Source organism: Manis javanica, chromosome 2 (assembly GCF_040802235.1).
Source record: "Manis javanica isolate MJ-LG chromosome 2, MJ_LKY, whole genome shotgun sequence".
NCBI classification, from domain to species: Eukaryota; Metazoa; Chordata; class Mammalia; order Pholidota; family Manidae; genus Manis; species Manis javanica.
The window spans coordinates 134,418,100-134,445,504 of record NC_133157.1 but is presented as its reverse complement, the minus strand read 5'-3'; the positions used below and the strand labels follow the sequence as shown (position 1 = coordinate 134,445,504).

The window sequence follows — 27,405 nt, the reverse complement described above, 5'->3', positions numbered from 1 at the left end:
ATATATTGTGTATTTTTTTCTATCTATCTATCTGGAGACAAATAAATTCCATGATGTCAGCCATTGCAAGACGACATGTTCCTCATCTTACTCATCATGGAATGTCACTGCAAAGAAGTGAAAGAGTAATTCCAGATGAAAGTAAACCCAACAGTTGAAGAAGAATTCCCTTATTAACTTAATTGATTCCAATAATGAAATGCAACATTTTCAAATGTTTTTTGTTATACTTAACTTAAATGTAACATTAGATTCAGAATAATGTATTAAGCCAGAATATCAGAAATCATGGGAAATTAGAAAAAAAATCCTTTATCAAACGTTACTACCTATGGTCGAAACTAAGAGGAACACGTGTGAGCACATTCCTATGAATTCTCTTGATGCTTATATGAAGATGGGACAAATAGCATTCTACCCCCTACACTGATGAGTTCCCCAAAAACCACTGTTATCCTTTTCAGGTAAATTTAACACACTGAAATGAGACTCTAAGGTTTATGAAATTGTGACACATAATTTGAATGAGTTAATTGTAAGTTTAGAGTCACTGAAATATTAGGTATTTCTCTGTACTTGTGTTGCTAGGCACATTCATTTTACATATATTTTAGTTTTATTGAGACATAGGAATAATTTACCAGTTATATTAAGAATTTTAATCAGAAGTCTGGAAAGTGAATGCCAAGGTTAGAGCAGCTGGAAAACCACACCCCCCCAGGCATTCTGTTTACCAGAAATGTGACCTCTGTGTCTAGGAAGCACTTTGGTGGCTTCTCTTACATGAGGGCAAAGCTACCTCGGGGATGAAGCTTCTCGGGCAAGAACATTGAACACTGAAGATCTCTTCCTCTGCTCTCTCAGTCTCTACAGCCAAAGAACTGGTATTCCCAGATGAGAGCTCATTTTGCACAGAAGAAAAACAAGGATGGGAAAAAGCATTTATATTGTGTTTTTAATTAATTTAAGCAGGGTAAAAATTACATTTTGCCGGATCTGGTATGTTAATTGTTAACCTTTGACATAGCTTTAAGAGCTTTGCCATTACATTAGTTATATACTGACATGGCATTTAAACAAAGACATTCCTTTTCTCCCAGGTTTTCCTATGATCCATAAAGGTGGTTTCATCTAAAGACCTTAGTTGCTTCAATAAGACATAAAATTCACAAATATTAATAATTAAATGTCATTGTGTATATTTATCATCTTTTAAATGAAGAAATCTTTATTAAGCACTTATTATTTACTCAATAATGCTAAGGGCTGCTCTTTATTGGGTAAAGTACGTGTCAGGCACATAGACATACCAATTGTATGGACAAGTTATCCATACAGCTATGTCACACAAGAGGTACATACCTAAGCGCAGTAAACACAATGACATGCCATGATAAGCAATGAATTACCATCTCAATTACAACTCTCCAGGTTAGTGAGTATAGTCAAACTCAGATATTGTTTTCTCAGTCTGTCTGAGCTCAAAGTGTCATTCTCACTGCCTGTGTGATAGGCTCTCATCTTATCTGTGCTTCATAATATTTAGAATTTCAAAGACTAAAGTTCAGTTTTTGCAACCAAAGATTTTTCATGAATTTATAAGCTTTCAGATTCCCCATGTAAGGTGCTTGGAAGTCACTATGTCACCCCAACACCAAACATATGCTGAACAGATTGAAAAATCAACAACTCTTCTTGGATCTGTAAGAGGGGAGGACACAGGGTGAGTACCCAACTCCAGCCCTCTCTAGTCACCCTGTTCCAACTAAAAGAGAAAAGGAAAAACTAAAAAACATGTGCTTATTTTCACAGTGCAGAGGCAAAGACCACTAAAAGACTGAGACCTACTCACAGACACAATGCTTCCTGCCCCCAACACCTCACATCACTATAAGCCTACTTAGAGCAGTTGATTTGACCCAGAACATCATGTCTGGCTATCAAGAAAAGAACCAAAGGCCATATTAAAAGGTAAACAGAAACAAAAACATTTGAAGAGACACAGGCAATGTCTTGCCTGAGGATTTCAGCCCTGGGCAAGTTCTCTGTGGATTCAGTGAGACCAACAAATGGCAATGGAATGTTCTTGGACTAAACGGGTTTATTCTTGGCTTTATTCTTACGGCAGTAGGTTGAGCACTAGAATCACATCTGTATCCAGCAGTCTTCAGATCCATAATCCACCTCCATCTCTGCCTCTGCTCAGAGGACTGGGCAGAGCCCTTTATATGGTGATTCAGTCAACAATAGCTTATTGCCTATGAGTGTGGAAGCACTAGCCTAGCAGTAGGCCAATTACATCATTGAGTAGTTTAGGATCAGGTAAGGATCTTGGCCATAGGAACTTCCATTTTCTCCACATAGAACAAGCATCAGAACCAGACATGACAGGAATTTGGAATTATCAGTCTGGGAATTTAAAACAACCAGGATTAATATGCCAAAGTCTCTGGTGGAGAAAGTTAACAGCATGCAACAAGAGAAGGGAAATGTAAGCCAAGAGATGTAAGTCCCAAGAAAGAATCAAAAAGAAATGCTGGAGAGCAAAAGCACTGTAACAGAGGTTAAGAATGCCTCTGATTGGGTTATTAGCAGATTGCACACAGCTGAGGAAAGAATCTCTGAGCTTGAGGACACATCAATAGAAACCTCTAAAACTCAAAAGAAAAGAGACCAAAGAATTATAAAAAAACAGAATTGAATATTGAAGAACAGTGGGACAATGTAGAGAAAATGAAAGTTCCTATGACCAGGATTTTCACCTGATCTTGGTTGGCTTGCTCTCTGCACACGTGTGAGCAATATGTTATTATTGACTGTGTGTAAAGAGCTCCACCCAGTGCTCTGGACTATATGGTTGCAGGAAAGCAGAGGCTAGAGTGGCAGTGTGTAGGACAGAGATTGAGATAGGGGTGGGAAGGGGTGGAGAGGCCCAGAAGCAGAGACCTGCTTGCTGCATGTAGAGCTACTCTGAGGCAGATGGGATTCTAGTGCTTGTCCTGCCACTGCGGGAATAAAGTTGGATATAAACCTTTTCAGCCCAAGAAAGTTCCATTGTTAATTTTCAGTCTCACTGAATCAAGAATGAACTTGCCTGGGGCTGAAACCCACTGGCAACACAAAAGGTATACAAAATGTATAATATACACATAATGGGAACACGAGGAGAAGACAGAGAAAAAGGAACAGAAGAAATATTTGAAAGAACTATGACTAGGATTTCCCAAATTAATGTCAGACCCCCAATCACAGATCCAGGAAGCTCTCAGAGAACAGAAAGCAGGATAAGTGCCAAAAACATTACACTTAGGCATATCATTTTCAAACTAAGGGAAATCAAACACAAACAGAAACTCTGAAAGAAGCCAGAAGGAGGGGGAAAAAGCTTTACCTATAGAAGAACAAAGATAAGAATTACATCAGCCTTCTCAGACACCATGCAAGCAAGAAGATAGTGGAGTGGAATATTTAAACTGCTGAGAGAAAGAAACCTCCAACCTGGAATTGTGTTCCCTGTGAAATTATCCTTCAAAGGTGAAGGGAAAAAATGACATTTTCAAACAAACAAAACCTGAGGGACTTTGTTGACAGTAGTCCTGACTTACAGGAAATGTTAACAGAAGTTCTTTGTTGAGAAGGAAAATGATAAAGGTCATTAACTTGGATCAGCATAAAGAAGGGAAGATCAGTGGAGAAGGCATATTGGAGGAGGTAAAACAAAAACTTTTATTTTTCTTACTTTTAATCTGACAGATTACAGTTTATTCAAAACAATAATAATGTATTTGACTATGCTTAGGTTTAGAATATATATGTATGTATGTATGCATGTATGTATATATATCAGCTAATGTATGTCTATACAAATGAAATGAATGGCAGCAATGATAAAAGGATGGGAGAGAGGAAAAGGTAGATTTTGTTATTATAAGACATACTACCTGTGAAGTGTTTAGTGTTACTTGAAAGTAGAGCTGGATTCACTATAAATGTACATTGTAAATTCTAGGGCAGCCACTAAAATAAGTAAAAAAAAAAAGTACAATAGATATGTTTATAAAGGAGAGAAAATGCAATCATACAAAATGTTTGATTAAACATTTTATATGATTAATCAAACATCTGATTCAAAAGAGTGGAAGATAAAAACAGAAACAAAGGACAAGGGCAACAAATTGAAAACAGTAAAGATGTGGTAGATATTAATTCAACTATATTAATAATCACTTTAAAAGTCGGTGGTATAAAAGACAGAGATTATCAGAGTGGATTAAAAAAAGACTCAACTATATGTTTCTACAAGAAACCCCCTTTAAATATTAAGACATAAATAGATTGAAATTAAATGGATGGGGGAAAAGATGCCATGCTTACACTAATCAAAAGAAAGCAGGAGTAGCTATATTAATTTCAGATGCAGCAGACTTTAAAACAAGTAGAGTTATCACAGATAAAGAAGGGCATTACCTACTGATAAAGGGGTCAAGAAGATATAACAAATTCTCCAACAAGAGATAACAACCCTTAACATGTATGCACCTAAGAACAGCGCACCTAGCTATGTGAGGCAGAAACTGATAGAACTGTCAGAAGTAGGTGAATGCACTAGGATAACTGGCAATGTCAACACCCCTCACAGAAATGGGCAGATCCAGTAGGCAAAAGATCAGTAAGAACATAGTTGAACTCAATTACAATATCAATTAACAGGTAAAACAAATATCTACATGCTACTTCATCCAAGAACAGCAGAATAAACCATATCTTAACAAATTTAAAAGAACAGAAATTATGTAATGTCAGCTCACAGACCATGACACAGTTAAACTAGAAACCAGTAAGAGAAATATAACTGGAAAATCTCCAAACAAGTAGAGATTAAATAACACACTTCTAAATAATATACAGGTCAAAGAAAAAATATCTGGAAATATTTAAACAATGTTTTCAACTAAATGAGAATGAAAATGCAACTTACCAAAATGTGTGGGATGCAGCAAAAGCAGTACTTGAGGAAATGTGTAGCATTGAACCCATCTATTAGAAAAGAAGAAATACCTAAATTCAAGCATTTAAGTTTCCACCTCAGGAAACCAAACTAATGAATATGAAAATAAAAGTTTCATGTCAGTTTTGATATCTAAATACCATATTATATACACAGATCCTGTGAAGAAACAATATACATTACTCTATAAATTTATTAATCACATATATATTTATATGTTTATATATAATCGGTTATATATATACTAAATATATATTATTTACATAATTGCTATCTGAATTTTACTTCATTGGACAGAAAAATATTATTTTACCATTGTTCAAATAATGGAGGAGGACAGACATATGAATAAAACTGGATATTAGAAATTATGGCAAGATAAATGGGATTTTACTTTCTTTTGACCATGGTTTTACCTGAAAAATAAGAAAATCTTGACTTGGAATGGTTCAGGAACAGAGTCCTGAGTTCCCTCTATCAAAACATTTGTCTATAATCTAGTAACACTGTTGACAATAGGTTATTCCCTCAAATATTTTTAACTTTTTCTCTCATGTTCAATAATGACTCTGACCCACACCAATCTGGTTTCACTTCACTCCTACAGTGAAAATGCTTGTGTGAAGGTAGCTAATAAGCTACAATGGCCTAAATGGTAAATGCCTTCATTTTAATTGGCTTCTAGGCAACTTTTAGCACAAGAGATTATGCCTTATGTTCAAAACATTTCCTTCTTTTGCTTTTGTGATACTACACAGAACCGGCTTTCCTCCTTCCTCACAAGCCAACTTCTTGGTCTCCTTTGCTAACTCCTACCTAGAGATCTAACAGGGCTTTTCTTTGGGCATGTTTCTTTTCCTTGTATATAGTCACTGACTGACACTTCTTCCAGGCCCCTGATGTTAGGAAAAATCTGCATGCTGAAGATGACCAAATGCATCTCCCCAGTCCTTACCTTCTCTTAAGCTCCTGACTCCTCTATCTACACCCATGTGCTCACCTGATACTTCTTGTATATATTGTTTAAATCAGGAATAGAATTCATGATTCTGTTCCAAAACTTGTTCCTCTCATGTATTCTCCATCTTCAAAAATAGCAATAATATCCTTGTAGTGATTCAGTCCAAACATCTAGGAGATATTCTTAATTTCTTCCTCCTTTCATTCCCCCAATCCAAGCCAATCAGAAGGCCTCCTGCATGCATTTCAAAACTACTGACTTCTGTGCCTTCTGTGCAGCTTCTGTCCAACTCCAGGGATGATAATTTCAGGGTCAGTGATATTACCAAGGACCCAATTTTCTCCCATCCTTCCAAAGGACAGTTTTAGACCAAAAGATGTTTGGAGGCCTCTTTTACTTCAATTGTGCTTGATGTTAATTGCCAGGTTGTATGTTTTTCTCTTGTGTTTTGGGAATACACATTACAAAAAAGATCACAGTGGTCTAGCTAGTGAAGTTTGAAGGGAATATGAATGCCACAGAGAGGAAAAAGGAATATATTCATATGAGGTAAAAGAAAGAGAGAGAAAGAGGGAGGGATGGAAAGATGAAGGGAGGAAAGAGAAAATGCAAACCTATAGCAAATCTGACATGAAAAATTATAGTCTCAGAACAAACTGTTAAATAATTGTTAAATGAATTAACAATTTGTCAAGAAATTTCTTGTCAAAATTTCTTTTTTTGACAAGAAAACAAAAAAGGAAACAAAAAAGGAAAAATAAATCACACAGAATTTTATTTGTCAGAGATTAGCATATTTAGTATTTTATATTTCCTTCTAGTCTTTTTTATATTAATATGTATGTTTATTTTTATATGGTGTGATCTTTTTCTCTAATATATATACATCCTAGTTTTTCACTTAACATAGGAAAATAATCTTTACCAACAACTTCTTTAATGGTTATATGAACCCTGTCTATTAATAAGTCACAATTTATTTTGCCACGTTGCTAGTATGCATGTGAGTGTGTGTGAGTGTGTGTGTGTGTGTGTGTGTGTGTGTGTGTGTGACCTTGCTGACATAATAAACCATTTACATAAAGGATCCCAAACTGTGTTTAATACATAACAGCTAAGCACCTCAAATAGAAGCTTTTGGTTAAACATTAAATAGAAATAAACACATATGCGTTTAAAACAGTCAGACTTTATTTTGGTTATAGACTTACCTGGAGTGGAGGCGCACACTAAACAGTTTTATAATTAGCATTCAGTATGTTAGTAAATACATAAGAAATTCTATATTATCCCTAAATCTCATTGTGATCTACAGATTTCACTACTTACTCTTTCAGTAACTGTGCTTTAAAAATACAGTTAATAAAAACCAAAAAAACAAAAACCCAAAATGTACTGTTTTGCTTGTACTTTTGCCCTTTGCCCATATTCTGGAGTTTCTTAAACAGGAATAAGAAAAAAGAGAAAGGGATACAAATAAGAAAGGACAGCCCACCCCCAGATGACACACTGTGAAAGTGGACACAACTTCACCAGCAAGGCAGGCAGAAATCCTTGATTGCAGGACGTGGCCCTAGGGACAGACTCTGGTCAGGAACAGAAATGCAGTAGTTTTTACATACAGCTGTCGAGGAAGCAGAACTTCCTGTGTTTGACATTTTTAGTTTAGTTGAATAAAAAGAAAAAAAGGAAGTGGTGCTCTCTGCCACTTTCTCAGACTATCTCAATACTGCACATGAGTGAGAGAGACCAGCAAACTGCAGGTGCAGCAGAGGCAGTGACCAAATCACTCGGGAAATACTTTGGGGCTGTAATAATTTTTAAGAAAGTAACTTAGTGCAATGGTTATTTACTTTTCATTTCACTCTTACTCTAGATTTTTATTTCCTACACATTCCCCTGGGAGATCTAAAATGCTTTATATATTCTTCTTCAGCTCTTCAAAGGATTTATCATGGGTCAATTCAGTGAGACACAGTTTCCTTCAAATGCTGGAGAGAAGGTAAGAACACAGAAGGACATTTTATATTTCACCACTTCTAGAAGACAATTGTCTCATGCACTATTCATTTAGAATTGTTGCATCTAATGTTCTTGTCCCCTAAGGCTTTTTAAGATTCTCTTACTCTATTGGTATGACCAATCTGGTACAAGCATAAAGATAACATCACTTCTAATTTAATGTCAGTTATTGAAATCTGCAAGAAATTTTCTCTTAATGCTAAAAGATGGAGGATCCTTCAGAACAAGATGCAGTTTCAGAGTCACTGATAGAAGGTACTGTGATATTTTCTTAAATATGAATTTGTGTGGGAAGGAACATAACTATCCAATCACAACGAGCATGAAGCTGAAGGAAGAGAATGAAAAAGAAAGTCTTAGATACTACCTACTACAGTACTGTGTTTTTAAAAATTTTAGAATATTTCCCACAGTTTCTCATTGGTCACCACAAAGAAGTGGTGATGAGAGAAAAGAGTTTCTGTAAAACGTAGCATTCAGAAGGGCCTTCTGTTCAGTTCTGTGACCAGATAAGTCCATTCTCTGTCACTGGGAGTGGATCCCTTAGTGATTGCAGTTGGGTGCAGGTGGGAACTCACCTCGAGAGATCCTTCATAAGATGATGCTGTAGAATGCGACTGAGTTCTGTCCTCCCTATAAGGTGACAAGATGCTGAAAAGATAACCCTGATGAGAGGTTGGAGAATGTATACAAAAATGTAAATGTGCATTTCCTGGTGTTTAAATTGTTTAAATGAAGAGGAAGAGAGACCTCTACACAGAGCGAGCCATCTGATGGTGCCTGTAGAGAGGCCAGGAATCATTTAAACTCAAACAAACAAGCCCCCAGAGGGGGAAAAGAAGGGAACCAGAGGTAAAGAGAAATAAGAGGGTGTGAACCAGAAGGGTTATCTGATGAAACAGCTTTCAAAGAGGACCTCAGGACAGACGAGATCCCAGCACTCCCAGGAACAGGTGTAAGGCCACCACCAGAGATCTTTTGGGAATTTCGGTGCTGAGGGGAACCTGACAGCCAAGTAGTACAAAGGAGAGAACAGGAGTCACTGCCCCCTGTCAGACATTACCCCACTAGTCTGAGGCCATGTTTATGAGAGTGGCTGCAAAAATTTAACATTCTTCTCTTTCAGGAGTGGGAGGTGAAATAAAATGCATATGCTGTGTCCAGGGGTTTTTAAATGGAGCTGGGAGACCATTAAGGAGGTGGGCCTTGTGTGCATCCTCACTGGTGGAACCATGAACTTTGAGCTTGGCCAAACCGCAGCCAGTCCAAGAACTCAGCCCCGACTCCAGTACCTTGCTACAGTAAGACACTTTGCTTGGTGACTGCCTTGGCAACCAATTATGTGTAGCCAAGATTAGCTTTCTGCCTCCAAAGCCAATCAAAATCTTTGTAAACAATGTATACACGCATTCCCTTTTGTCTTTAAAAAGCCCTACCTTTTGTTCCCTAAAGGAACAAAATTTGGGTTGCTACCTGAATCTATGCTCTCTGAATTGCAATTCTGAGACCCCAAATAAATGCTTTTGTTTTATTTCATTTCTGCCTCTTCTCTCAGTGGACACAGCTTATGACAGGTAGGCTGGATCTAGATCAGAAACCCCAGGATCTCTCCTGGGGCTTGGTTGTGGGACCTGGAGGGGTGGTGAGGGTTTGTGGGTGAGGACTGAGAGATATGTCTGTGACTCAACAGCACAACTTTCTGTCCTTAGGCTGCTGCTTTTATTGTCCTGTGTTCCAGCTTGAGGAGTGAAAGGGGATCACATTTTACAACCTTTAGCTCATTTAATATCTAAAGTGGTTATTATCATCCCCATTTCTTAGGTGATAATAACAACTGTGGCTACTAATTATTGAGCAGGTATTCTGGTCAGGCACTATTATGAGAATTATATATGTGCTTTGTCATTAATTCTCACAATGACTGTGAAATAGGATAATGGTATTGTTCCTACTGTATGGGTGAGGAAAATGAGACACAAATATGTAACTTGTCTAAGGTCAACAGCTAAAGAATATTGGAATTAGGATTTCAATTTTAGTACTCTGATGGCAAAAATCTATGCTCCTGACAAGGAGAGAAATTGAGGCTCAAAGGGTGAAATCACATCCTCAAAGTCTCACAGTGAGTTGGAACTTGAACTCAGGTGCTCTCACACCAAAGCACTTTCTGCTATGCCATGCTAGAGAAGAGACAGGAAAGAGGGTAGGGTCTCAATTTTGGAGGTAAAATGACACACACATATACAGACATGCTTTTCACCTTGAAAGAACGTGAAAGACTTGTTGATGCTTTTTTTGCCTGTCTTTCCTACAGCATCTTTAGGATCTTGTCAGGTGAAAAATGCAGTTATTACTTGAAGTTAGAAAAAAATGCTATGTGTTTCTGAGTATCATACATGAAAAACACCAAGTCTCCCTGAAATGTTTACCTCACTAGTTTCCATTACTTATGGTAACACAGCATGACACTTCCTATTCACAAATTTCTCTATAATGTAATGTGCTGTTCATCTTCATTCCTGAAGATTTTTCATGGTAATTCTGCACCATACACTGAAGACATACAGTGTTCAGTGTTTATGTACTCAACCTTTAATGCAAAACAAAAACATAAAACCAAACATCACAGTAAAGGCCAAATAAATATATAAAAGCAATGCATTTCAGGAGCACAAGTACATGAGCTTATCAGTGCTCCATATTAGTAAACCAGAAATTCTGACATAAGAACTTAACAGGAGACCCCGAACTCTGTACAGCTAGCTGTGAAGGGGCCCTCCAAAATGGTAACAATACCATTATGCAAAGAAAGTGTGAGAAAGTGCATCAAAAGAAACCCCTTATAAAGTGTAAAAGTTGCAATCCTAATTGCCATATTTTAAAGGTCTATATTTGTTTTTTGCTTTTTTTGGAATTTTTTTTTGGTAGCATTAATCTGCAATTACATGAGCAACATTGTGGTTACTACACTCCCCCCATCATCAAGACCCCACCACATACCCCATTACAGTCACTGTCCATCAGTGTAGTAAGATGCTATAGAATCACTACTTGTCTTCTCTATGTTGTACAGCCCTCCCCATGACCCCCCTACATTATGTCTGCTAATCGAAATGCCCCTTTTTCCCCCTTTATCCCTCTCTTCCCACCCATCCTCACCAGTCCCTTTCCCTTTGGTAACTATTAGTCCATTCTTGGGTTCTGTGAGTCTGCTGTTTGGGTCCTTCAGTTTTTTTCTTTGTTCTTATACTCCACAGATGAGTGAAATCATTTGATACTTGTCTTTTTCCACCTGGCTTATTTCACTGAGCATAATACCTTCTAGCTCCATCCATGTTGTTGCAAATGGTAGGATTTGTTTTCTTCTTATGGTTGAATAATATTCCATTGTGTATATGTACCACATCTTCTTTATCCATTCATCTACCGAAGGACACTTAGGTTGCTTCCATTTCTTGGCTATTGTAAATAGTGCTGCAATCAACATAGGGGTGCATCTGTCTTTTTCAAACTGGGCTGCTGCATTCTTAGGGTAAATTCCTAGGAGTGGAATTCCTGGGTCAAATGGTAGTTTTTTGAGGAACCTCCATACTGCTTTCCACAATGGGTGAACTAATTTACATTCCCACCAGCAGTGTAGGAGGGTTCCCCTTTCTCCAAATCCTCACCAACATTTGTTGTTGTTTGTCTTTTGGATGGTGGACATCCTTACTGGTGTGAGGTGATATCTCATTGTGGTTTTAATTTGCATTTCTCTGATGATTAGCGATGTGGAGCATCTTTTCATGTGCCTCTTGGCCATCTGAATTTTTTCTTTGGACAAGTGTCTGTTCAGATAGGTCTATATTTGTTTTTGCCATGTAGGACTCATACATTTTTATGTTGTTAAATTTATCACTCTTGTGATAAAAATCATTGCTTTAGGAGTGAGGATATTCTCTATCTCAATCTTAAAAATATTCACCTGTATTTTCTTCTACCTTTTGAAAAATTATTTCCAGTTTTTAACAATTTCATTAAGTCATTTGCAAGGTAAGGATATAATTTTGTTAATTTTTTACCAAGAAAAATTTCCTACACCAATTTGTTGAATAACCCATGCCTTCTCTACATACTACTGCTCAAAGCAGAATCTGGAAAAGGTGATATGCACATCAAGTCATATTAGTTCAATGTAAACAGTGATGGACGGCTTAGGGAAGAATCAGTAGTATTACGTGGGGGCCAAGTTGACACAGCCACCATAGCCTACTACCCTTTCTTCTTCCCTCTTCCCTGGACACTTCAGCACCTTGGCCACCCTTTGCAGTTAGGCAGATAATTTCGTGGAATAACGTAAGTTGTATAGAAATAACTATTTTTGTCTTCTGGGCCTCTCCGCAACTCTTAACCCAAACCATTGGCCGTCAGACCACTTTCCCATGCCCCTATTCACTCAGCCAAGGGAAACAAGAGGTAAATAAAATTCTTCTGAAGGAAAACTAGAGCCAAGGGTTAAATTCTAGGCAAAACCAATGGCAAAAACCAAAGTCTAGATAGAAACCTCTTCTTTTGGGCAATGTGGAAATAAAATAATCTAGTTTACATTGGATAGAATGAGAGGGAGTGTCTGGGTACAAAAATTGAAATGATGCCTAAAAAATTTAATTGGAGGAAAAGGTGGAGTTATGCAGTTACTTCTTTCCTACAAGGTAAGTGTCCTTTTATGTATGTATGATGTCTTAGTTGAGTGGTTTCCGTGAAAAATAAAGAACCATGCTTTCCTCTCGTACGTGATTCTTTACAAAAGGTGATTATACTTAAAAGTTACGCACTGTAAGAATGCCTAGTCCAGGCATTTGATTTTTTTCTGACACCCTTTAAACCCCTCTGCTGGATTTTAAGGACGTATTTATCCATACAATCAAAATGAGTTCGAATTATTTTTTGACGTCTCTTGAGATAACCAGAACTCCCCGGCATGTATCAGAATGGCTGAAAGGTCCTCCTTTGACTGGTGTACAGCGAGGAGCACCTAGTCAGGCACCACCCCTTCTTCAATCCTCACTGAGTCTTAAGAGACCAGCTAGAAAGGAGATTGATGGGAGGATCGGAATCCCGCAATTTCCAGGACAGTCTCTTCCCAGAGATTTTCAGGTACATGTGTCCATCGACAATCAGAGCAAGAAATCTTGGCTGATGATCTTCCTTCCAAACTCGAAGTGGAGGTTGCTGGGGGAATACGTGAACTCCACAGAATTGTGCTTCCCTGTTAAGCCACCCACTGGGGTCTTCTCCAGACCTAGAATTACTACCCACTCTTACACACATCACTAGCGTTGTTGCCCCAGGGGTCGCGGACCCTGCTCTTGCTCGGGTCCTGTCGGTATACATGCGGACAGCGGGATTAGCGCAGCACCGGAGGCCTCCCTGCCCGCAGGCCTGCAAGCCACCGCTCTCTGGCCGGTGCCCCCGGGTCCTCGAGGGCGCCGCGCGGGCGGAGGCGGCCGCCCGCAGGCCCGCGAGGAGCGGCGCCGGGACCTTGTGCGCGCGGCCGGCTCCGCGCGCTGCACGTACGTAGCCTTCACGTGTGTCCCGAGCCCTGAGCCTGTGTGATGTGCGACAATATGCTGAGCCCGATGTGGGGAGCGGCGCCGAGCACAGGACGCAGGAAGGTGGGTGTGGGCGCGCGCGGCCGGCCGGCCCGAGCCGGCGAGCCCGCGGCCCGCGCCGAGCCTGCGCCGCGCCCGCGCCCGCGCCGAGCCCACGGGCGGCCGGCCGCGCCGCACAATAAAGGCCGGGGCGGGCGGGGGCGGGAGGCCGGGCCCGGCGAGCGGCCGCCCCGCGCAGACACCGCCATGTGAGCGGCGCCGCGGCCTCGCAGGACGCAAACTTTCCCGGCGGCGGCGGCGGCGGCGCCCAAACTTCCCGCCCCCGGTCCGGGCCGCCGCTCGGCGAGGAGACCTTGTAAGTGCGGGCGGCGGCGGGCCTCTGCGCCCCTGCCTGCGGGCCCACTGCGCCCCGTGCTCGCGTTTCTGAGGTGGAGGACTGTAAACATGGCGCCCCGAACGCCAGCCGGGAGGGCGGCGGGGAGCCGGGCGGGGAGCCGGGCGGGGAGCCGGGCGGGGACCGGGTAGCGGGAAGCGGGGAGGCCCGGCCCCTGGTGCTGGGGAGCCGACGGGGCGGCGGGACCGAGGAGGCGGGGAGGCCGAGGAGTACGGGCCCGCGGAGCTGGGGAGTCGGTGGGGAGCGGGGAAGGCCGCAGAGCCGGAGGCGGGGACCCAGAGGCGGGGAGGCTAAGGAGCTGCAGAGCCGCCGGGGAGGGCGGCGGGACTGAGGAGGCGGGGAGGCCGGGGAATCGGCCAGGGAGCCGAGAGGCCCGGCCGCGGAGGCGGAGAGGCCCCCACCGCACCCCCGGACAGCCTCGGGAAGCGGCGGCAGCGGGGAGTAGGCGGTGTCGCGGGCGGCGGGGCCGAACGAGGAGGGGGCCGGGCGCGGCGCAGCGGCGGCGGCGAGAACCGGAGCCGATGGTGGGGATGCTCGGCCGCAGCGCGGGCGGGGGGTGTCCGTGGCGGGACGCCGCCGCTTTGTGGACTCCCGGCCCAGCTGCAGCTTCTCGGATCGCCGGCGGGGTGTGCTCGTCGCCAGCCTCTCGCGAACGGCCCGAGTTGTCTGCGGAGCTTTGTGTGCGGCGGGCCGGTGGGCCGGCGGGGGCCCCGCCGCACCTCCTCGCCTTGGGCGGGCCCGGAGCGGGAGGACTGCGCCGGGCCTGCTCGGGCAGGGAAGCCGGGGAGTCGAGTGAGCGCTGCCCGCCGGGCCGGCCCGTCGCGCGCGGCCCGGACTCGGGGCCAGCGGCGGCGGGTCGGGGGGCTGTGGGGTCGCGGCCCAGAGAGTGTGGGGAGGGTGGCGGCGTTTGCCCGCGCGGCTCGTTGTCTGGGACGACGGCCGCCGCTGGGCAGGGCGGTCCCAGGACCTGAGCTCGGCTCGGCCCGCGCCCCTCGGGGCTGGGGCCCGGCGGCAGCGTGGCCTCCGCCTACTCCACAGGTCCTCCCGGGCTCCTGGGACTGCCTGAGGGTCGGTCACAGCCGCCCCCGTCTGGGCAGCGCAGAGGTGGGGTGCCCAAGCAGGTGCCCAGGTAGCTAGAGTTCGCGACGGTGCCTGGAGGTTGAAGGGCTCTGCTTCGGTCGGAGTCTCAGGGGATCATCGGGCTCCCTGAGGTTTGGGCCCTGGGTCCACCGGGCCGCCTCTCCCTGTGTTCTGAGTCCCACAGTAAGCGTGTCCTGTGAGGGAGCGCCTTCTGAAAAATAACTTAATCCTCTTGTCTATTGGGAGGCGGAAAGTACAGCATCCACTTCATCTCCTTTATGTTATTTTTTGAAGCAGAGTAAGTTTTATTTAAAGTTACTTAAAGAGAGAAAAAGTGTGGGTGACTTCAGGGAAGAGAGACGCCCTGAAAGGTTTAAGTTTTATTTAAAGAGAGAAAGTGCACACTCGGAGAAAGGGTAGTGTGGGCTACCTCATAGAAGAGGCGTTCCTAGAGGTTGAGAAAAAGTTTAAGGCTACGCAGTTGTAAAGTGCAGGCGACCTCAGAGGGAGGAAAGCCTAAGGGTTTAGGGTCTGTCATTGTATAGGCGGTTAAAGATTTTCAGGAATGTGAAAAAGGGCTAGGGATGTAGACTCAAGTGCTGTCAAAATGTTCATCTTTGATGAGACATTAAGTCTCTTTAATTATCAGTCCTCCTGGTAATTCTGCAAAATTACCTTAACACAAGAGATTTACTGCTCTGATTCCTTCCCAGGATAGCATCTTCCTGGTCTGGGAGCATAACAATCAAGACTGCCAGCCCTGCCTCCAAGGTGGGCTGAGTTATTGTCTGTTTGCCAAAGAGTATGTTAAGAATCTTCCTAGCTTCCTGGGTTTTATTTATTTATATTTTTTTATATACACTTTTTAAATTAAGGTATTATTTATATAGTCTTATGAAGGTTTCACATGAAAAACAATGTGGTTATTACATTGACCCATATTATCATGTCCACCCCATACCCCATTGCAGTCACTGTCCATCAGTGTAGTGAGATGCTACAGAGTCACTACTTGTCTACTCTGTGCTACACTCTCTTCCCCATGATGCCCCCCGTACCAGTACACTAATCATATTACCTCTTAATCCCCTTTTCCCTCCCCACCGCCCTCCCATTTGGTAACCCTTAGTCCCTTCTTGGAGTCTGGAGTCTGTTGCTGTTCCTTTGTTTTGTTCCTTCAGTTTTACTCCTCAAATGAGTGAGATCATTAGGTACTTGTCTTTCTCTGCCTACCTTATTTCACTGAGCATAATACCCTATAGCTCTGTCCATGTTGCTGCAAATGGTAGGATTTGTTTTCTTATGGCTGAATAATATTCCATTGTATATATATATATACCACATCTTCTTTATCCATTCATCTACTGATAGACACTTAGGTTGCCTCCATTTCTTGGCTATTGTAAATAGTGCTGCGATAAACATAGGGGTGCATATGTCATTTTCAATCTGAAAACTTGTATTCTTTGGGTAAATTCCTAGGAGTGGAATTCCCAGGTCAAATGGTACTTCTATTTTTAGTTTTTTGAGGAACCTCCATATTGCTTCCCACAGTGGTTGAACTAGTTTACATTACCACCAGCAGTGTAGGAGGGTTCCCCTTTCTCTGCATCCACGCCAGCATTTGTTGTTCTTAGTCTTTTTGATTCTGGCCATCCTAACTAGTGTGAGGTGATATCTCATTGTGGTTTTAATTTGCATTTCCCTGATAATTAGCGATGTGGAGCATCTTTTCATGTGCCTGTTGGCCATCTGAATTTCTTCTTTGGTGAATTGTCTGCTCATATCCTCTGCCCATTTTTAAAATTGGGTTATTTGCTTTTTCGTTGTTGAGGTGTCTGAGTTCTTTATATATTTTGAATGTTAACCCCTTGTCCAATATGTCATTTATAAGTATATTTTCCCATACTGTAGGATGCCTTTTTGATCTGCTGATGGTGTCCTTTGCTCTACAGAAGCTTTTTCGCTTGATGTAGTCTCATTTATTCATTTTTGCTTTTGTTCCCCTTGCCACAACAGATGCATTCAGGAAGAAGTTGCTCTTGTTTATATTCAGGAGATTTTTACCTATTTGTCTTCTAAGACTTTTATGGTTTCATGACTTACATTCAGATATTTGATCCATTTTGAGTTTACTTTTGTGTATGGGGTTAGACAATAATCCAGTTTCATTCTCTTCCATGTAGCTGTCCAGGGTTGCCAACACCAGCTGTTGAAGAGGCTGTCATTTCCTCATTGTATGTCCATGGCTCCTTTATCATATATTAATTGACCATATATACTTGGGTTTATATCTGGACTCTCTAGTCTGTTCCATTGGTTTTTGGTTCTGTTCTTGTGCCAGTACCAAATTGTCTTGATTACTGTCACTTTGTAGTAGAGTTTGAAGTCGGGGAGCATAATCCCCCCAGCTTTAGTCTTCCTTCTCAGGGTTGCTTTGGCTACTTGGGATCTTTTATGATTCCATATGTATTTTAGAACTGTTTGTTTGTTGAAGAATGCCATTGCTATTTTGATAGGGATTGCATTGAATCTGTAGATTGCTTTAGGCAGGATGGCCATTTTGACAATATTAATTCTAACTATCCATGAGCATGGGATGAGTTTCCATTTGTTAGTGTCCTCTTTAATTTCTCTTAAGAGTGTCTTGTAGTTTTCAGGGTATAGGTCTTTCACTTCCTTGGTTAGGTTTATTCCTAGGTATTTTATTCTTTTTGATGCTATTATGAATGGAATTGTTTTCCTGATTTCTCTTTCTGCTAGTTCATCATTAGTGTATAGGAATGCTACAGATTTCTGTATATTAATTTTGTATCCTGCAACTTTGCTGAATTCAGATATTAGATCTAATAGTTTTGGAGTGGATTCTTTTCTTTTTATGTACAATACCATGTCATCTGCAACAGTGACAGTTTTAACTTCTTCCTTACCAATCTGGATGCCTTTTATTTCTTTGTATTGTCTGATTGCTGTGGCTAGGACCTCCAGTACTATGTTGAATACAAGTGGGGAGAGTGGGCATCCTTGTCTTGTTCCTGATCTTAAAGGACAAGCTTTCAGCTTCTCACTGTTAAGTATGATGTTGACTGTGAGTTTGTCGTATATGGCCTTTATGATGAGGTACTTGTCCTCTGTACCCATTTTGTTGAGAGTTTTCATCATGAATGGATGTTGAATTTTGTTGAATGCTTTTTCAGCATCTGTGGAGATGGTCATATGGTTTTTGTCCTTCTTTTTATTGATGTGGTATATGATGTTGATTGATTTTCTAATATTGCACCATCTTTGCATCCCTGGAATAAATCCTACTTGATCATGATGGATGATCTTTTTGATGTGTTTTTGTATTTTGTTTGCTAATATTTTGTTGAGGCTTTCTGCATCTGTGTTTATCAGGGATATGTATGTGTAGTTTTCTTTTTTTGTGGTGTCTTTGCTTGGTTTTAGTATTAGAAGGATGCTGGCCTCATTGAATGAGTTTGGAAGTATTTGCTTCTCTTCTACTTTTTTGGAAAACTTAAAGGTGGATGGGTATTAGGTCTTCACTAAATGTTTGATAAAATTCAACAGTGAAGCCATCTGGCCCATGGGTTTTGTTCTTAGGTAGCTTTTGATTACCACTTCTATTTTGTTGCTGGTAATTGCTCTGTTCAGATTTTCTGTTTCTTCCTGGGTCAGGCTTGCAAGGTTGTCTTTTTCTAGAAAGTTGTCCATTTCTTCTGAGTTATCCAGTTTGTTAGCATGTAATTTTTCATAGTATTCTCTAATAATTCTTCTTATTTCTGTGGTGTCTGTATAGTGATTTTTCCTTTCTCATTTCTGATTCTGTTTATGTATGTAAATTCTGTTTTTCTCTTAGTAAGTCAGGCTAGGGGTTTATCTGTTTTGTTTATTTTCTCAAGGAACCAGCTCTTGGTTTCATTGATTTTTTTTCTATTGTTTTATTTTTCTCAATTTTATTTATTTCTTCTCTGATCTTTATTATGCCCCTCCTTCTGCTGACTTTGGTCCTCACTTGTTCTTTTTCCAGTTTCAATAATTGTGAATTTAGACTGTTCATTTGGGATTCTTTCCTGAGGTAGGCCTGTATTTCAATATACTTCCCTCTTAGCATGGTCTTTGCTATTCCCACAGATTTTGAGGTCTTGAATTTTGTTGTCATTTGTTTCCATATATTGCTTGATCTCTGTTTTTTGTTTTTTTTTTTTTTTTGAAAGGGCATGTCTCATATTTATTGATCATATGGTTGTTAACAACAATAAAATTCTGTATAGGGGACTCAGTGCACAATCATTAATCCACCCCAAGCCTAATTCTCAACAGTCTCCAATCTTCTGAAGCATAACGAACAAGTTCTTACATGGTGAACATGTTCTTACATACTGAATAAGTTCTTACGTGGTGAACAGTGCAAGGGCAGTCATATCACAGAAATTTTCGGTTTTGATCACACATCATGAACTATGAACAGTCAAGTCATATGATTATCCATTTGATTTTTATATTTGATTTATATGTGAATCCCACATTTCTCCTGTATTTTTTTTTTTTTTTACTAAAATGCTGAAGTGGTAGGTAGATGCAAGATAAAGGTAGAAAACATAATTTAGTGTTCTAAGAGGGCAAATGTAGATGATAAGGTCTGTGCCTATAGACTAAGTATTAATCCAAGCTAGACAAGGGCAACAAAACATCCACGGATGCAGAAGATTTCTCTCAAAATGGGGAGTGAGGTTCTAAGCCTCACCTCTGTTGATCCCCAGTTTCTCACCTGATGGCTCCCCTTGATCTCTGTTTTTATTTGGTCATTGATCCATTGGTTATTGTTCTTAAGCCTCTATGTATTTGTGGCTTTTTTGTTTTTTTGTGTGTAATTTATTTCTAGTTTCATACCTTCGTGGTCTGTGAGGCTGGTTGGTACAATTTTAATCTTTTTGACTTTACTGAGGCTCTTTTTGTGACCTAGTGTATGATCTATTCTTGAAAATGTTTCATGTGCATTCGAGAAGAATGTGTATCCTGTCGCTTTTGGATGGAGTGTTCTGTCGATGTCTGTTAGGTCCATCTGTTCTAATGTGTTGTTCAGTGCCTCTGTCTCCTTACTTATTTTCTGTCTGGTTGATCTGTCCTTTGGAATAAGTGGCATGTTGAAGTCTCCTAAAATGGATGCATTGCATTCTATTTCCCCCTTCAATTCTGTTAGTATTTGTTTCACATATGTAGGTGCTCTTTGCTTTAGAATAAAATTTAAGTAAATGTATATTTTTTTGATATATTGGTATAAAGTGGCTGTTTATCCTTTCTGGGAAGATCTTTTCAACTTTTTCGTCTTTGGATGTCAGTCTGTATGAAGTAATGGAGTGAATGATAGCTTTCATGAGGTGATTGGTAATGTGTATGATAATAAATAAAAGTTGGCCTTACTATATTACCAGTAATCAAGTGCTGATAGTGTTATTCATTTATATTGATAAGTCATTTTGTAATCCATGCTTTTTTTCCTTATATTTTTGTATATTCCTACAGCTAAAGAAGTAAACAGGTCATGGCACGGTTAACAAAAAGACGCCAGGCGGATACAAAAGCTATCCAGCATCTTTGGGCTGCCATTGAGATTATACGGAACCAGAAGCAAATTGCTAACATTGACCGTATCACAAAGTAAGTAAATTTAAGCAACGATATTTCTGTAAAATTTTCATATAGAACTTGGGGTGGGGGTGTGTCCCGAAATGACTTACTTATTATATTAATCAGTACATTACAAAATACCATTCATTTTTTCTTATATATGGTTATTAGAAGCACAGATAGAGAAGTCTACATGAGCAACTTCCGTTTAGAAATTTTATGATAAAATAGTATATAAGTAAAATATCAGTGTGTACTACTTACAGTATTTTAGTTAACTAGATTTTTAATTCTTGGAAACAAATCTTTAAAGCTTTTATTAGAAGGCTTTTAGTTAATCAGTTGCTTTCATGTAAGCTATCTAAAAACAGTATCATTTGTTATGCATTTCATTGTAAGGCAAGCATGTACAGTAAATGGCATCTTTGTTCATAGCCCACTAACCAAGGATTTTTTAAAAATCTGTATTTTGGAAGTTCTGTTAAAGGAATCTTTAGTTAAAAAAAGAAAAAAATTTTGATTCCCAATGCTGTTTATCTTGCTAGACCATAATGCAGGATAGAAAAAAATTAGACTACCTTATGAATACTCTGTTTACATGTTACATATTAATTATAGGGAATCTTCAAATAGAACTTAATTTTGTTTTGTTTCCCTGGGTATTTTTAAATGAATAAAGCTGAATTCATCTTTTTAAAATGTTTAAATTATATTTTTTAGTAATTTAGATAGATTTTTTTTTATACTTCTCCCATCCATTCTTTAGATGCTATCTGTAAAAGTGGAAAACAGATGATTTTAACTGAATGCTTGTATTTGCCCTTATTAATAGGTAACAAAGTCGAGTTCTATATGTTTTTGTCCCTTACCTATTTGGAGAAGATTATTATAAAGGTTACTTAAGAGGAAAGGGACAAGAGAAATAGAAAGAATGATGTGATTGTTCATCTAATTATGTATGTACCTTTGATTATTTGAAAGTTGCTCATGCACAACTTCTAGCTCCTGCAACCTAATAGGAGAAAAAAAATGTGACACCTATGTAGAAAGTAAAAATAAAATAAATAGTTCATAATAATTAAATTTAAATTACTTTATTATGTTTTTAAATGGAGCAAATAATTTGGGGCAAGTTATAAAATACAAGTTACAGTGAGATGATATTGGTATAAAAACTTTTTTTAAAAACCCTCAAAGAATAAAAAGCCATATTCTCTATGGTTTGGATTTTTTTTTAAAGCCATACTTTATGTATGTTGTGTTTACATATAGAAGAATGTGGAGATAGGAATTTCTTTGGATTTAATTTTTTAAAGTGCAGCTTGACTGAGCTATTTCAGTGTCTCAGGCTATTCTTTGTAGCCCATAGCATCTTTCTCTAAAAGCTTTAGGGACATACTGTAGGGAGCTGTGGAAACCTCCCAGCATGACATGGACATTGTTTGACTGTCAAGGTTGCTGTCAGGTTGTAGCAGCCATCTGATACGGGAATCAGAGAACTAATCCCAATGGTAGTGTGTGCATATGTCTTTTGATGATTATACATCTGTGTGTGTACTCGTAAAACACAATAAAAAATAGTTAACAGTATTGCATACCTTTTCTCATTTTGCATTATGGATTGCTGATAAGCATCGTCTTCTTTCCTTTCTTCATCAGTACATTCTTATGGGTGCCATGGCTTATTTTTCTTCATGGCCAGGGGTCCATAGGTCTATAGATGAATATTGGTTATTTACCTACCAAAGAGTCATTGCTTTATCAGTCTCATCTAAAGGTGAAGAGAAAAAATAAGAAAATCAGAGGGTAAGTGTTGAGTGGTTCCCAATGTTCTTCTGCCATATGCCATCTGAGAGCATGCCATCCTCCTTTTTAATACGGGCACACTTCATAGCATCCTGTGTTTTCATGACATTAGTCCTGTATGTCAAGTTTCCCAGCCAGATCTTTAGCACCAAGAAGGAGCCATCTATATAATTGCCTAGCCCAGTGCCTTGCCTTGTTGGTAGTGTTAATTCCCTTTCTCATTACCCTTGCTGGGGTATGTTAGGGAGAACCATTGGACCTTGACAGGAAATTACAAATTTTGCTTTAAAGCCTAATATTCCTATTCTGTGTTCTAAATACGTAAATATATTTCAAGCCTTAGATTAATTTTAAATCAAGTCGCTCTGCTTAGATACAGCCAAGTTTCAACACAGAGGTAGGTATCTTCAATTTTTACAAATCGCATAAGTCACTGGAGCTGTAGTAGAGTTATTGTAAAGAATGCATATGTAGTCATTAAGTTTCATTCTGATGAGTGACTCCATTATAAAAACAAAAGCTACACAGCTTCAGCCACTTACTTATTAAAAGTTCTGGTTTTGGGGGTCATGGCTCCTTTATACTATTTAGAAGCCTGGCACATCCTAAGCACTGTGGCTTACTTCCATTTACTTCATTACTGTGTAATTCTTTTTCATTCCTGTATGTTTTTGTTTCTCTTCAGAGTCACTTTTTAAAAATCTATAGTTTCTTACTCATCCTTTTTTGTTATTTTTCTTTGCTATTTATTATTATTGAAGGAAGTGGTTCATTTGTTCAGTAGTTTCCCATAGTCTGACTTTTGTTGATAGCCAGTCTGGACATTGCATCTCTTGTACATTGACCCAAGAGGCCTGGGCTGGGATGAGCCTCATACATACGGGGGGCGATGTGTTCTATTCTCAGGAGGCCACAGTGTCTGTTGTTTCTCATCTGGCGAGCCTAGTAACTTTGATGCACAGTGGTGAGATCCAGTAATTCATTAAGGATTGCAACATGGTGGTAATGTGATTTTACCTTCCCTTTTTGAGCTGGAATACTTCTGTAAGGACGTAGACTTCATATCAAACATTGTTTGGTTACCCTTTGGTAGGTTCATATCAAGAAAGGTAGAGTAACTATGTGATTCTATTCTTTTATTTATGAGTAATCAAAATAGCATCCTGTAATGGTAACCAGTTAGTTTTTTTAAGTGACATCTGAAATTCAGTCCATTTCTGACATAATCTTTATTGATGCTCAGATTTTGCCATCTTTGACCAGTTGGAGCCTCTTCATGCGGCTCTTCAAGTTCCTTTCTGCTCTCTGATATGCTGGGATTTTTCAGGGTCATCTTGCATACAATCTTTCCCAGATCTGGAACCATGATTTCTCCAAGTGGCTGTGGTTTCTTTCATTTAGAAATTATATTTTAAGAGGACTTTCTGGCCCTCAGCCTGCTTACTGCTACTAGATTGGTCTCTCTTACTAGGCTTTTTAAAGGACAGAGCTGAGAAACATAATTGTAAAAGAAATAAACATCTCATGAATATGTATTAGCATTTTCCACTTGAATTTATGGCTGCTGGGTTTTCCTTAACTCCTCTATCTAAAATCTTTACCTCCTTTCTTACATAGTAAGAGTAATGGTTAAGAACATCACGAATGATAACATTTTAGAGAATACCATCATCCAACATTACATATCAAGTTCTCTGACAGTAATAGCACCAATACTATGACCAATGGTGTTTCATGAAAACCATATAAATTATTTTATCTGTTGTTTTTAAACAATTGTACTAATTCTAAACTGTCAGAGAATATAGCAGTTACATCTTATACTTTCTTCCTTACAATTGGCATTTAGTTTTCTACAAGTAATTATGTAGTTCATGTTTGCCACTAGGCTTTATGTTGGTATCTAAAGTTCATTCTCCAGTACTTTTTAACATTCTTTGTCCCCAGTTTTATTGAGATATAATTGACGTATAACATTGTGTTAGTTTAAGGTGTACAACATAGTGACCTGATACATGTATGTATTGCAAAATGATGAATAGGTTACTGAACCATCGTCCATTGCCTCACATAGTTACAAATTTTTTATCTTGTGATGAAAACATTTAAGATTTATGCTTAGCAACTTTCAATGTACAACTAAAAAATTATTAACATGTGGTTACATGCTGTATATTATATCCCCAGAACTTTTTATAATTGATAGTTTGTGCCTTTTGACCCCCTTTGCTCACTCCCCAACAAACCTGCCTCTGGCATCCACCAATCTCTATGAGTTTTTTTTTTTTTTTAAGTTTCTGCATATAAGTGCAATTATATAGTGTTTGGATTTCTCTTTCTGACTTCACCTATAGTGTTTATATATTACAGTATTTCTGCCTTCAGTTAGCATAATGCCCTCAAGGTCCATCCACATTGTCACAAAGTGATACACTTTCCTTCCTTTTTTATGGCTAAATAATAATTACATTTTTTATATATACATACATACATACACACACTTTTCTTTTTTTACACATTCATCTGTCCATGGACACTTATGTTGCTGCTAGGTCTTGGCTATTGTAAATAGTACCATGAACATTGGGGTGCAGATTTTTTTTTAGGTATTGATTTCATTTCCCGTGGGTATATTTCCAGGCATGTGAGTGCTGGATCTTATCATAGTTCTACTTTAATTTTTTGAGGATCCTCCATTGTGGCTGTACTAGGTAGTGGATTCTTACCCAGGACTTCATGGGAACAATTGTAGTTCTAGAGTGTTAATAGCAGTTGCCCTGCAGTTCTTTTACTTACTTGAAAGTCTGTTTGGCTGGGTATAAAATCCTTAGTTTATATTTTCTTTCTTTGGAGTTCTTATATATGTTATGTATTTTGGCCCAAAGCATTGCTAACAATATGATGATAACTTGTTTGTCTTTCAGTTGTGATTTTGTCTTTTTGCTTTGAAGTCTAGTAATTTGATTATATGTCTCAGTGTTGGTCCTTCTAGGTTTTTTTGGACGGGGATATGCTGGGTCTCTTTAATATGTACTTTGAAATATAGAAAATTTTACTTAAAAATTACATATCGTGTAATACATGTGCATACTTTACTTTTATTAATTGGGTTCTTCTTTTATACTGTGTTGATCTTTTTTTCCAATCTTTTTTTATAATTTTCTATTGAAGTCATCTTTTTTTTTTTTAACTATTTGTTTAAAAAATAGTTTTAGGTTTACAACAAAATTAAGGAAAAGTTACTGAGATTTCCCATGTGCCATCTTCCCTGACACATTCATGGCCTCCCTTATTATCAGTGTCGTTCATCAGATGGTACATTTTTATTTTTACCAGGGATGGCCTACAATGAGACATCATAATCACCCAGAATCCATAGTTTCCATTAGGTGTCACTCTTGGTTGTCCAATGTGTAGGTTTGGACACATGTATGAGGACACATACCTACCATAATAGTATCACGCAGAATATTTTCACTGCCCTGAAATCCTGTGTTCTGCCTACTCATATCTTCCTCCTCTGACCCCTGGCAACCACTGATTTGTTTACTGTCTCCATAGTTTTGCCTTTTCCAGAATGACCTAGAGTCAGAATCACACAGTATGTGTGATTGGCTGCTTTTACTTAGTGATGTGGCTTTAAAGTTCCTCAGTGTCTTTTCATGGCTTGATGGCTCATTTCTTTTTAGTGCTGAATGATGTCCCATTGTCTTGATGGATCACAGTTTGTTTATTTATCCATTCACTTTGAAGGACATCTTCGTTGCTTTCATCTTATATCAGTTAAGAATAAAGCTGCTGTGTATTTTTTATTTCTAATATTTACCTCCTTTGCAACTTCTATTTACATTTTCTGCTATTTGTTTACTCTTGTGTACCTTCTAGTTTAGACTTCTGAAGTGATTTTTTTCATTTCTGAGTCTCTAATTCTGATTTGTACCTTTCCAATATCTTCTATAATTTTCATAATGTCTTTTCTTGTGTTTTGGAATAGTAGTTCTAGTGTTGATCTGTCTTGTAGGTATATCTCTTGGTAATTCATTGTGAGGATGTTACTGTGCTTCTTCAACTCCAGTCCTTTCATGTTAGACATTATGATGTGAAACCAATGTTCCTGAACTTGTATCAGGGCAAGGTAGTTAAGAATGGTTATTCTAGATTGATTTTCTAGACTGACGTAAATTTCTTTTTATGTCATATTCATGTGGTGCTAAAAACATGGCCTCATATTTCCAATGATTTCCTGCTTTTTCTTTACTTTTTCCTCACTGCTCTTTCTTTGTACCCATTGTCCTTACACTGAAGATATTTTTGAGCTGACTCTAGTAGTGTTTGAGACTTTTATGACTAGGAATTTCTCTACAATATAGGGGTTTGTCCTGGAAGGGAGTATTGGCTGATTAGTTTTGAGTGTTCATAGGACCCATTAATTCTCCAGCCCCTTGAGACTTGACCATGAATTCATGAAATACCATGAATTACTTGCAAATGGGAGAATGTGAAACCCTATCTAGTTTCAAGTGCTCTTCTCACATTGGCCCACTGTGCTTTCTGATGACTGCTGGTTATTTTATCTTCTTATGCTTTGCTTCATTAGATAGTCTGTTAATGCTCCTCTGCTTTCTGCTACACAGATGTCAATACCAATTGGAATTGTAGCTCTTGGAGATTTGTCCTCACCTGCCCAAATTTTGGGATTCATGAGGATCCTCAGCATTTAGTTTTGTTGTTTGTATTCCAGGGGTAGGCTTTTTGATTGGTTTGTTGACTCTTTTGGCTCTGTCTAAGTTTGGGAGAGATTAACAGTTGTTTCCCTCACCCATCTTCCCAGTATAGAGGAGGAAAGGGGCCATTGCCTAAGTTACTTCTTCGGAAATAGGTTAGTTTAAAAAAATCTACCAGTTAATATTAT

General features: G+C 39.4%; 1 protein-coding gene across 11 annotated transcripts in view; it reads left to right on the top strand.

Annotated features, from left to right (window-relative positions):
- Nucleotides 1–13,492: 13,492 nt before the first annotated feature.
- ZMYND11 (zinc finger MYND-type containing 11) overlaps nt 13,493–27,405 on the top strand; it is a 95,420-nt gene continuing 81,507 nt past the window's right edge. For 6 of the 11 annotated variants that reach the window (XM_036993713.2, XM_036993712.2, XM_036993710.2 and 3 more), the window contains exons 1-2: nt 13,796–13,937; nt 20,583–20,717. In XM_036993713.2, coding sequence (XP_036849608.1) covers nt 20,602–20,717 — 116 coding nt within the window. In that variant the 5' untranslated portion in view covers nt 13,796–13,937; nt 20,583–20,601. Of the gene's footprint in view, nt 13,646–13,795; nt 13,938–14,479; nt 14,501–15,808; nt 15,828–20,582; nt 20,718–27,405 lie in introns of those variants that run through there. The other 5 variants (XM_036993705.2, XM_036993706.2, XM_073229484.1 and 2 more) reach the window with 5 other exon arrangements.